This window comes from Diadema antillarum, unplaced genomic scaffold, assembly GCF_040938485.1.
Source record: "Diadema antillarum isolate AM-2024a unplaced genomic scaffold, OU_Dant_1.0 seq00000854_RagTag, whole genome shotgun sequence".
Classification (NCBI taxonomy): domain Eukaryota; kingdom Metazoa; phylum Echinodermata; class Echinoidea; order Diadematoida; family Diadematidae; genus Diadema; species Diadema antillarum.
Window position 1 is genome coordinate 697,692 of NW_027271725.1, and position 13,216 is coordinate 710,907.

Here is a 13,216-nt window from a genome sequence, read left to right on the forward strand (position 1 = left end):
TGAGCCCAAATATAATCCTAGAAATCTATCCTTGTCTCAAGCATACGCTAGATATCTACAATCAGCGTGAGTCAGCGTGGACAATGCTCGAAAAGCTGCAAATATGATTATCAAGTACAGGTTCTCGTGCCAACGTTCATTTGGGACCTTGAGAATTCTTGAAAGTTCTCTCTCAACAACTTCACAAATAGACCGTGTAGTCCTACCCCCTCCATTCTCTGATCCTTGAGGGTAATTGAAGCTAGAGCTGCAGAAATATAGAAATACATGCACTGTCTTCGGGTATCCTTATCTTGTTGCGGGAAGAAATGAATGGCAACTGCTCTGCTTGAGAGCCGATATTTGGGAGTGGAATGCAGCTACGATAAAGGAAGGATGTTAATTACTTCCTCTTCTCAAGTTTTGTTCACAATCCTATACTATCCTATCCATCCCCTCCTTCTCCCCCTCCCCTTCATCTGCTCATGCATTCTGCTAATCCTATTCTCTTGAGACGTATGAAATTATCTTCCTTTCTCCACAGTTTACATGTGTGAAAACAAATCAGTGTCCATATCATATATGACCCGCTGCAACAAAAGGATCCGAAAGTCGGGGAAGGACAGTTTTCTGAAAATGACATGACATTATTCCCTTACTCTTCCACTTTAATGTCTTACTCGGTTGCCGAGATATGGAGGGTTTTATTATAGCATGTCGAGTGGTTTAACAAATCAGCGTGTCGAGAAAACCGCCTTCAAAGTTTTCCTTCCGATGCTATCATGATCAAGGGGAAGCAAGACAGTTTTCACCGTTTGACAATAGAAGGTATGCTCCTACAATGTAGCAACCTCTGCGATGTTCATTCAAGCTTAGCGCCAGCGGTCTACGTATGACCAATCAGTAACCAAGATGCCACGCACTGACCAATGAGATCACTCCCTCGTTGATAGGGGCAGAGTCTGGCTGCGGCGCTAAATATAAATCTTTGTTAACCTTTCTGTTCCGTTGAAAGTCGGAAAATCATGGCCCACAAAAATACTATTTTCTTCCCTTTCCTTTGATCATTTAGCTTCAAAATTTCGGCAGATGATAGGAGATACATTAGACTATAAAATTAAGTCAAAAACAGAAATTTGAATGTTTTGACGGACTTTGATGATCTGATTTCAAACTCGATTTTCTCGGCTCACCTGTCAGCGACTTTAGGATCCTTTTGTTGTAGTGGGTCACATATTTCAAACAGGACCACACAAAATTAATCATATTCTCTCAAGGAGTATGACATAATCTTCCTTTCTTCACAGCTCTCCTGTGAAAGACCTCTCCCCCTCCCCATATTTACTCAGAACTCTATTGAAAACTGATGTCTTTGACAAAAGACCATTTTGGTTGCACGAACAATCTCTCTCATACCACGAAATGGCAGCAGAAATGTGTTTGGAAACCTGTGAAAGGAAGTTCTGAGAAACAGCTGTACATAATACTTGGATGATGATAGTGTTTGGATTGATGAGGATCATAAGCCAATTGTCCCATTAGCTCCATCGATCACTTGGACTCTTTTGTCACTGCTGCATGGCAAGAATTCACAGGGTTCTATTAAAGGCACATAGACCCAGTGGTTTAGTCGAATGCATACGCCGGCGCAAGTTTCCTACAGAGACCTATGCCAGCAACTCCTCTCTAGCGCTTACGCTTTGACCCATTTCCATGAGTCCAAAGAAGTCTGATCCACTGTAGTCAGTGGTTCGATCACAGTTCAGCTCATGATTTGGCTAAGGATGACAGGCTTTAGAAAACTCTTATGTGACGTCATACTAAGAAGCACGCACTGTGGCATCACTACAGACTGCGTGATGCGCAGAGAAGACAATGAAGGCAACGTTACCTAGCAACACCTACGCGCTTTACTCTCGATGACAGCTCAACTTCGGTAATCTTTGTATCAATGCTAACGGTGATCGGCACTGTCATCCAACAGCGCCCCCGTAACTACCAGGGCCCTGTCTTATAAAACTTGTGATAGAAATCAATCAATCACAAATCTCTTGAAAGCTGCAATCAATCGCAACCTGTGATTGATTGATTGATTGATTGATTGATTGATTGATTGATTGATTGCAGTTCTCCGTCTTAATTTCAATTATAACTTTTTTATAAGATGGATTGGCATTCAATCGTAAAGTTGTGATTGATTTAAATCAATCACAAGTCTTTATAAGACGGGGCCCTGGTCTACGCACCTTTAATATACATTCAGTTCACTGATTACACCATCATTAAAAGGGATGGTATAGTTTTGGTTGAGATGGGGCTTCAGGTTTTCAACTTATTTGTGAGATTTATGAGAAACCTCTTATGAAATATGAAAGAAAATGTAGTTCTAAGAACGGAAAAAAATGAAGTTATAAGAGGGATTCAAAGTTTATATTTGATGAAAACTGGGTTTGAAGTGGCTGAGATATCCAAAACAAAGGGGTCATGATAAAAGGTGGGACCCACCTTTTATTAGGATCACTTTGTTCTACTCTGCTTTTTAATATCTCAGCATTTCAAAACAGATTTTCATCAAATAAACTACAAATTCCTCTTAAAATTGTATGCTCTGTAACATTTCATAAGTGGTTTCATAGTATCTCGCAAAAAGTTTAATGCTCAATCCTAATCTCAACCAGTACTATACCATCCCTTCACACATATAATGGACATTGCAGATAACTGTCTATGCCATAAATATTTTGTGAGCATAATATTCTGTGAATCAGGACTTGTAAGACAAGTCTGTGAAAGGCCAAATTCGCAATCAAGAACCATTGATGTGGAACTAAAAATAAGTAGCATCCCATTTCCAGCAGCAATGATAACAATTCTCCGCCATGGAGATGTTATATTGCAGTTATTGTGTGGGAGGCATCATTCTGCCACTTTGTAAATTTTGCAAAATTTGCAAATGTAAAACCACTAGGAAATTCATTACGTATACAGTCTTCCTAAATCTGGACAGTTTGGACGCATTTTTATCTCCATGAGCCTACGGGGAAAATTGAAAATGGAAATGAAATGATTCCAGAGTTTCTATTTTGACACAGCTGTGGAACCACATCAAGTACAGTCTGCAGCACAGCAAATATATCAAATGCATGGTTTGGTCTAGGCTATAATCACCAATTATCATATCACTCACATCAATGTTGGTGACAGTAATGCTAGACTGGGGCATGACTGTCCTGATTAGTCTTTTAATCATTAATGCATACAATCATTTCAAGGAAACATTTTTTGTTTGTATATTACAACTTGTCAGTTAAATATGACTACAAAATTAGATTTGTGTCATCATGTTGATACTAGGTTTAAAATTAGAAATGTCGCTATGGCGACTGGTACAGATGCCTCCGCCATAATGCATGATTCTCCTAATAGGTCTATAGTACATATGAACAATGTGTGATTACATTTTCACAAAATTGGCAAAATATTAAAATGACATGTTGGTCACAATGTGTTGAATGTTCACCTTCCTTGACCTATGTTTAATTGGATGAATAGGAGAGCATGTATTTGGGGATTTAAGAACTCTAACTTGACTTTGACCCTTTCATAAGTTTATGCATTGAGTAATTTTCAAGGTATGGAGAAAAAGTGCAATTTCTGTATTGAACAGTATATTGTTACCATTTTCATCTGGTCTTTGACCCTAATATTCATAAGAGAATCACTGTCAGGCAGAACATACATAAATATGTACTAAGTTTCAAGATAACTTGAGCCACTTCCGAAATACGGAGAAAGAAGTTAGTTCAGCACTTTCACTTGATCTTTGACCTTTTGACCTTTGACCTTCTTGGCAAAACTAGAAATATCACTGAAGGTGATTAATACCCCCGCCCCGTGACGACAGTCTTACCCAAGGAATGATCTTTCCTTGATCTTCTGCCATTTAAATGCCGTTACCATGGCAACGCAGCTTCCGACACGTCCGAAAAATATGTCTTGCACATCTTCCCACCAAGACAATGTGTGTGCCACATTTCATAAGCTTTTGTCAAAAACTGAGGAAGTAGTTCAATCCACAAGATATTTCCTTGATCTTCTGCCATTAATATGCCGTTACCATGGCAACGCAGCTTCCGACACGTCCAAAAAATATGTCTTGCACATCTTCCCACCAAGACCAATGTGTGTGCCACATTTCATGAGCTTCAGTCAAATACAGAGGAAGTAGTTCAATCCGCAAGATCTTTCCTTGATCTTCTGCCATTTATATGCCGTTACCATGGCAACACAGCTTCCAACACGTCCAAAAAATATGTCTTCCACATCTTCCCACCAAGATCAAGGTGTGTGCCACATTTCATAAGCTTTGGTCAAAAAACTGAGGAAGTAGTTAAATCCGCAAGATCTTTCCTTGATCTTCTGCCATTAATATGCCGTTACCATGGCAACGTACTTTTGGGTACTGTCAAAAAATGCGTCTTGCACATCTACAACCAAAGGCACACATCTGTACCAAGTTTCATGGAAATTGGGCAAAAACTGAGGAAGTAGTTTGCAACACAAAATTTTCCATCATTTTGGCTCATAATATGTGAGCTGTTGCCATGGCAACATACTTTTTGTCACTGTCAAGAAATGTGTCATGCTGACCTATATCCTAAGACAAACATTCAATATGAATTCCATAAGAATTGGAAGAACACTGATGAAGCAGTTTTGCCATGAAGCATTTTGCCCTATATTTTACCAATAACATGCCGTTACCATGGCAACGCACTTTTTGCCACTGCGGAAATATGTGTCTTGCACATTAACATATTCAGATGAACATCTGTACCTAATTTCATAAAAATTGATCAAAAACTGTGGGAGGAGTTCGCGACGCAAGATTTGTACCCATTTTTGCCCATAATATGCCGTTACCATGGCAACGTACTTTTGGGTACTGTCAAAAAATACGTCTTGCACATCTACAACCCAAGGCACAAATCTGTGCCAAGTTTTATGGGAATCGGTTGAAAACTGAGGAAGTAGTTCGCGACGCAAGATTTGCAACGGACCGACCGCCCGACCGCCCGACCGACCGCCCGACCGTCCGCTGATTCCTATATACCCCCTTCAAACTTCGTTTGGCGGGGGTATAAAAACCCAAAAAACCACAGAGAATCTCTATTGGGTTATACATGCATAACCAGGTTTTAAAAAAATAATCCTGCTGGCATTGCACAAATATAAGGGAAATAGTAAAATTTTGAAGTATTGCCCTTGACCTTTGACTCCTCACCTTTGACCCCATGAACCCCAAATTCCCTAGATAACCACTGCCAGTCAGTACATGTATATATATGTTCCATGAAGATACCTTGAACAATTTCCAAGATACAGAGAAAAAAAGTGAAATTTGAACTTTTTACTTGACCTTTTGACCTCTGACCTTTGAACTCATGACCCCAAACTTTCACCAGAAAATTGTAATTGGGAAATACATGTATAAACTAAGTGTCAAGAAAATATCTTCAGGCATTGCATAGATATAGGGGAAATAGTGAAATTCTAAGCATTTAACCTTGACCTTTTGACCTTTGACCTTGAGCATGTGCACCCAAAAGTTGACAGGCACAACTTCAACCCCTAATACACATACATGCCAAGTTTCATTAGGATTCCTCAAAAGGTTTTTTAGTTACGCTGTCCACAAAATTCATTATGGACGGACGGACGGACGGGACGGACGGACAACCCGAAAACATAATGCCTCCGGCACCACTTCGTGGTGGAGGCATAAAAATGATGGCCACACTCTTATGTACTTCTTGTGATAAAACAGCTTTACACGATTATTTGTTGTGGATTTTTTTTTTCCTTTTTCTGCAAGAGAATCACCAGACTTTAAATGGAGAAACACAAAAAAAGAAGAAGTTGTGCATTATGACAAAAACTTACTTGCACTGCCATACACATTGCCAGACGTAGCCAGGGATGGGTTCATCTGATGGTTTGTTAGTTTCCTCCCCAGCCTCACTCACTTCGATGGTGACCACCTTCTCACATGCCCACAGCTGGATGGCATTGCTGCCGGTCAATAGTCTCGTTCCTGAGTCATCGAAAAATAAAATGCAGAACAAATTGTTGAAACCAAGACTCTAGAATACTATTCACATTCTGAAAAACAGCCTTCCTTTTTTAAGACAAGGGTGCCACCCTGCTATAAATTATGAGGGGATCACTTCACAAGTATGGAGAACACAACAAATGTTTCATCAGACATGTTGAATTCACATGACATGGCAAATGCCTTCTATTATATCACTAGGGAACAAAGGAGATGCTTTTTTTTGTATTTTTCATGGAAGTGTTTACATCTTTTTATCATTCCCCTGACAGAGCTTTGAGTAACACAAATACAGGTAGGTTCAACAAATATTCTCTTGCCACAAAAGTCTGAGAAACCCTTCTCCCTCATATCTGTCAAAAATCGAACCAATTGATAAAATTTCATGAATGATTAATCAAGCAGTATACCATGTCCAATGAGGTATTTTTCTGTTCATATAGCGCAATAAGCTTAGATGATGTCATCTGCTGAAAAGTGCTACTCATCAGACCAGACCACAGGTGGTTGGCATTTTCAGGTTGTTTGTAAAGTATTGTGGATCATTAATAATCACATACATTGTAAATATTTTCTTTCTTTTTTTTTTACTGCTGCCACCAGCTTCCTTGAAGAACTACTGACGTAGACAGACAGTATGGAAAGTAGATTGTCTGCAGAGATTGTGTTTTGATTTACGTAGAAGGAATAAAACATGTATGATCTTATCTGCAAGACCACTGTGTTCAGGGAACCTGAAGAGTGATGGATCGTGTACAAAGTTCATGGGTACATCAAGCATCTCAAAGAAAAAAAAAGTTGTGTGTCTTGGCACAATTCTTTTTCCACTGCTACACGTATGATACAAGCTGTTATATATCTGTATGCTACATGCATTCTCACAAACATTTGAAACAATTCTGGGAATAAAAAGAAGAGCTACTTTTACATTTGGTGGTTTCCTACAACTACACACAGAAATGGGTGGCATTTCATGAAAATTGTTCATCACTAACAACTGTTTCAAGCTACTGTAACACTTTTGTCTGAGTGGCTGAGAATAAATTTTTGTATTCAGTAACAATCACTGACAAAACACTAGAGATACCCCCCCCCCCCCAGCAAGTGTATCACTGATATATTATTGGCAAAATTTCTACTGATTGTGGGTATAATATTTGATGGATTTCCATGTAGTTGGTTTAACAGACTAGCAAGGGATTGGTGATCATCAATTTGCGATCTCAAACAAAATGAGATCTTGATGTTAGCCTACTCGTCTTTCAGCATTAAATGTTCAGTCATAAATGTCAAAATGTATTTGTCAGTGGTAAAAAGAGGTGAAAGCATAATGATATTGCTGGATTGCGAATGAAAACACATACACAAAAGGTTAACTGGGTCGTAATGTAGAAAGCAAAGTGAACTGAAAAAAGAACATTTTCAATAATGTACATGAATCTCAGTCACTGCAGTTGTGGAATATAAAAAAAAGTCACTGGTAATGTAATCTTTACGACATGTATTTGCTTCGTATTGCATCTGAAATTGATTGATTCCTCAATTTCACTGTGGTTTGAGGGGGCTTCAAAGATGGGTTGCTTGAAAGGGCACATCAAATAATTAAAGATCAATTCTGTGTGACAGGAAAAGACCGGTTAAAGGTACTGTTTTATTTTGCAGTGGATTGACTTTGAAACAATTGCTGAACTTTGCGCATTAAACTGAATGATGAGCAAATATTTCAAACAAATAAAGGCATGTGACAGTTATGAAAAGTTTGTTGTCACAACTAAATCATCAAAATGAACAAATATCACTATTCCATGAACTTTTTTCCATTATGGTTTATTTCAATACTACTGTTTTGGGGAAATACCGAGTATGGTTCATCTTCCCATGCACAGATATTTATTTTTATGAAGCATACACTGTACATCACAAGTTTACTGCAATCTTTTTCACAGTTTCATATTCCATAAAACAAGAAACACCAGTATCACAAAAGACGACACATCTTCGAAATCTTCTTCTTCTTTTTTTATTTGGCAATATTGTTAGACAGTGCCTTTAAGGTAAAACTTAAATGCTGTTTCTTCCATCTCATTTGTTGTCACACACACACACACACACACACAGAAACTGACTGAACACGACACAACAGGTGGATTTTCATGCAAGATCTGCTTACATTGTCTCAGGAAGTTATGAATCTTATAGTTTTGATTCTATTTTGCACTGAACCTATCTACTTCTGATATGAACTGAATCTAAATCAGGCTCAACATGAAAAACTTGTATCAACATGTGTCCTTTTCTTTAGACATATTAACCCAAATTCACACAGGCAGTTTCCAAGTGAAATCCACAGTTGAAATCCAGTCCGTGGAGTATGACATGTGCGAGGTAGGCACACCCTGCACATGCACATTTTAGTGTGCATTCATTCTGTTGGCATAACATGTATCATGCACATTTACTACGGTAAGTCAAAATTTGTGTAATCCATAGAATATATTAAAGCTACTTTTGTGAATTAAATCCAGTATAAGTTATGTGTATCTTCTGAGGGCTTTCACTCTTGTGAGATGACAGAAAACACATTTTAACTTATAATCTTGCTTGGAATGCAAAATGCAGCATCAAAGAACAAGTTCACCTTCATCAACACAACATGTGGATTGAGTGAATGCAACAATATAAGTAGAACACATGTGAAAGTTAGGGGAAAATCGGCAATCCGTTCAAAAGTTATGAATTTTTAAAGTATCTGCGCAGTCACTGCTGGATAAGAAGACTAGTACAGTGTATGATGCCATATACATACAACGATATAAAGAAAATAAAAAGAGAATTTCACAAAACTTCATTTTTTGAATAAAGTGCACATTTCTTCGACTTGTTATTGACAAATGTTAAGGGTAATATTATTTCCCTTGCCTTCTGACAGAGAGAAGTCGAGTGTTCTTTTGTTATGCGAGAAAAGTGAAAATATGTTGAATTTTCTTTATTCTTTCTTTATATCATTGTACACATGTGACATCACAAGCTATAGTAGTCTTCTCATCCAGCATTGAGTGAGCAGAAACTTCAAAAATTCACAACTTTTGAACGTATTGTCTGATTTTCCTCAAACTCTCAATGATGTGTTCTACTAACATTGCTGCATTCACTCAACCCACGTGTCTATGAAGGTGAACTCCATCCACTGCCTGGATAATATGTTCTATATGGCAAGAAATCTCAGCAACACAGATTGGACTCCAAGCAAAATAGAAATCTTACATGATTGACATATATATTCAATGGTGATGAAAGATAATCAAGTCTTTGCATAAGGCTCTAAAAACTGTTCAAACAAATTTATCACAGAGAAATGCTTACATGAATTAATGTTACTAACACTAACTGTTTAGAGTTATTAAACATAGTAACAAGGGAAGTACTAATTTATCTTTGTGAGCAAGCTACGAGACTGACTAAATGTCCCCACCAAAAGACTAGGGAACGAGGATGAGGATAAATTGCTTCACCTCACCAACTAAAATCATCAGGGCCATCACGATTGGGAGTCCTAGGTCTCATCAACAGAGCCATAACAACTCCTCAAATTCAACACATTTATAGATCAAAATTCTCTGATTTGACAGTAATGAAAATCAGTGAGTTTGAGAGGAATACATTGACTCAAGAAAGCTTGTAAAGAAATCCTGGTGAAGTAGGCTGGGCATCAGTTGCTGTTGTTGTTATGAATAATAACTGTTGTAGTATGCCTATCTGAAGTTGACTGGTGTCTTGGTAACTCTGTCAAAATACTTTGATCAATCAACTATTTCTACCAGTGACACGAAGTTATTGAACATCATCAAGGGCACTAACCTGGATGCCAGGACTTTTTCTTCCTCTAATTAGGGAGCATTAACATTTTACATTTCTGATGAACGGGACTATCATATGAGGGATGAGTTCAAATGAGGTGTTTAAAGTTAAGTTGAAAGAGTAACACAACTTTAAAGTGCTCGTTGTCACAAGCAGCATTTTGAAATTCAATTGACAGGCTATAAATACATTGCAATGGCTAAGCCCTACTTTGGTTCTGATCACTATAGGTATTAGTTGTATGGCACATTGAGGCTTTACTCTTGACTGTTTTGTGGGCATTTTACTGAATTTTCAAGCAGTTGCTTACCAACATCTGTGCAATACTGAATTTTCAGGTGGCTGCCTAGACACTTTCGAGAAAGGTCCTGAACGTGAGAAAAGACCTAGCTTTTTCGCTGGCAGTGCAACGTCCCTACTAAGGAGGTCTGCGATGGATGACTCTCGCAGACTTGACTCATTTCACGTCAAACCTTGCGCATTGGTTCTCTGGATCTAGGCACTGCACAATGCATCAAAGAGTATGTACTAGAATGTGTGTGTGACAGATATGCACCTCTGGCATTCTACGAGTAGGGTTGACTGTACTTTAGCCCACTCCAGCTCTTTCCATAGGCAGTGAGAGTAGGAGACAGGAATGAGATGTACAGTTTGACCTGCAGAAGTGTCCTGAATTCTACAACCACGAATTATGGCTAAGTTGGATGATAATGGGCCATCACTACAGAGAAGGAAAGGAGGGGGAGGAGTAGTAGTATTGACAGGGGTAAATGAAACCCTGGATGGTGGCCAGACGACAAAGCCTGGGACAGTGACAGGATATCATACTCCTCCACTATAGATAATAGCAATGCTTGCCTGTAGAGAAATGTTACTCTCGTAATGTCATCAAAGAGTCGTTCTACTTTTTACCCCAACTTTTCTTCCCTCTCTAGAAATATTACAACTTTGGATTTTTGAACTTGAGTGTATGTTTCAGTGGTGTCTTTTATCTATTATAGAATTTTAAAAAAATACAAGAAAAGCTCAGATTACAGATTAAACTGTTATTGGCAAAATAAACCTTAAACAGTTCCTAAAAAGAGGGAAATTAGCCAGAGTATCAGACATGACGTCTTGCCCATCCAAACACATAAAACCAAAGAAAACAGCTCAATATCATTACTGCCAGCCTCACATTAAGAGAGATGCATAAAACATGTTTTAACCTTTCAAGTAGCCAAATATGTCAGAAAAACTTAATTGAGCACACTGCTTACTATGCCCTATGGGGTATCAAGTCTAGACCAGTATAATAAGGAGCAAGATGGAGAGCTATTGCGTTTTTAATCTCATACTGATGAAAACTTTAAAAGGCAAAGTAAAATGAGGACATTGTGGTTTTCTCTACTTTTCAATTGAATATCTAAATGAGATCGATTGAGATGGATGTATCCTAGATGTACAAGAAAACAGCACATCTAGGAAACACTGACTTTGGCTTGATTCTGCCAAAGTTTGTTTCTGACCTTTCGGGCATTGAGAATTAAGGGTTTCTGGGACGAACACTGAACTAGGCTTTCTATAGCTCAGTTGGTAGAGCACCGGGCTAGCTTCCAGATGTCTTGGGCTTGAATCCTGATGGAATCCCATTTTCTTTGCTCATTTTCCACTAATAACTCATGTAATCTATGAGATTCAACTCTGAGTTCAACAACAGGGAACAAAGATAAAAAGTTGACTGAAGTTCACAAAATAAAAAGGAAGAAAAAAAACATCAACATGTCAAAGAGGAAGTTCACATTTTAGGGCACGGGATTGAGCATCATGTACAATACCAGGGACAGAGGAAAGCCAAGGCAAAAACTATAGGCCTGGAAGGTAGCTGTCCAGGGGCTTACCATCTTGGTTCCAGGAGAGGTTGCTGACCAGCGAGTCGATCTTGAAGCTTCCTGTCTGTTGCCACTGATACTCCAGCTTATGCTGGATTGACCCAGAGAAAGAGAGAGAGACACGAGAAATGCACCGATATTAACACAAATCCACAGAGATCAAAACAAAGGAGCGGTATAAAGTGGAGTCTTAGGGGATCATCCCATCATGGATTTTTGCAGACTTTCACTTCTTTCATTGATGTGCATGATTGCAGTCATACAATGAAGAAGGTAAAGCCATTCAATCTGATAAATAGTTTGTGTCAAAATAGATTTGGCTGACAAATTTGCAAATAAGCTTTTTTGTCACATGTAAAGACATAATACATCAAAATATAATGCCATCTTGTTGGCAATTTTAAACAAGTGTTCATACAATGTGTGGTAGGGTAGCTATTTTGGGATGAGCCACATGGTCTTATAATGTATGAGATTCAATTTTGTAAAATATGCCATTTAGAAGAATTTTGGCATTTCTTCTTGGAGTATTTCTTGTCATGACAGCATATCTTCACCTTGAATGTTCGGGATATACTGGCATTGATGGTAATCATGACAGATGCCAAAACAATGAGATGATAGTATAATGATGCTCATATAGTAGTAGTAGCAGTAGCAATAGTCATTTGCTTTGTTACACAAGTCATTCCCCTTCATATTTCAATGGTGACAATGATAATAATGTGAACAACAACTATAACCGTTCAGCATCTATACTGAATTCACCTTATGTAAATGCTGCTATTTTTGCAAGGGTTTAATTTTCATGAACTTCACGAATTACTATTAGGCCGCGAAAATAGAACACACAAAAATATTGCCACCTGATAGACCAAGTGCTAGTATCTTTGCGCACTCAGTCATATACTAAGTACATACATTTATAAGTAAAGTGGCAGAGTGAACAGACATATGCATTTATGAGAGCCTCAGTGTCACATCATGAAAACAATATCTCACAAAAACGTCTGTGACCTCCTCATTTACTAAAATATCTGAATGTAAAAATGACAACTTTTACAGTAGTTCACTGAACATGATGATCTGCACTCATCGAGGAGAAGGAAAAATAATATATTGTGAAGTGAATGAGAGACATTTGTAAACTCCATGACACCTTCAAACAAGTGTGCTTTGGAGGTGGCATAAGGTATTATCATTACACTTGGCATCTATTGTTGATCTTTTTTGGACAAGTTATTAAATTGAGAGGGTCCAAAATGGGAAAATATCATGGCATCCCTGTTCTCTTGCCTGGATAACACAAGGCAAACTTGTACACCCCAAGATTTATAATGTCATTCATGTGCATCATCTGAGCACTTTTTTTTCCAAATCATATTTACAATTTTCC

At 38.2% G+C, this 13,216-nt stretch overlaps 1 protein-coding gene across 1 annotated transcript in view; it reads right to left on the minus strand.

The window, feature by feature from the left end:
• LOC139740418 (dmX-like protein 2) overlaps nucleotides 1-13,216 on the minus strand; it is a 150,289-nt gene that overhangs the window by 70,224 nt on the left and 66,849 nt on the right. The window contains exons 4-5 of the mRNA XM_071651009.1: nucleotides 11,830-11,911; nucleotides 5,923-6,073 (exon numbers count right to left, since the gene is read on the minus strand). Coding sequence (XP_071507110.1) covers nucleotides 5,923-6,073; nucleotides 11,830-11,911 — 233 coding nt within the window. The remainder of the gene's footprint in view (nucleotides 1-5,922; nucleotides 6,074-11,829; nucleotides 11,912-13,216) is intronic.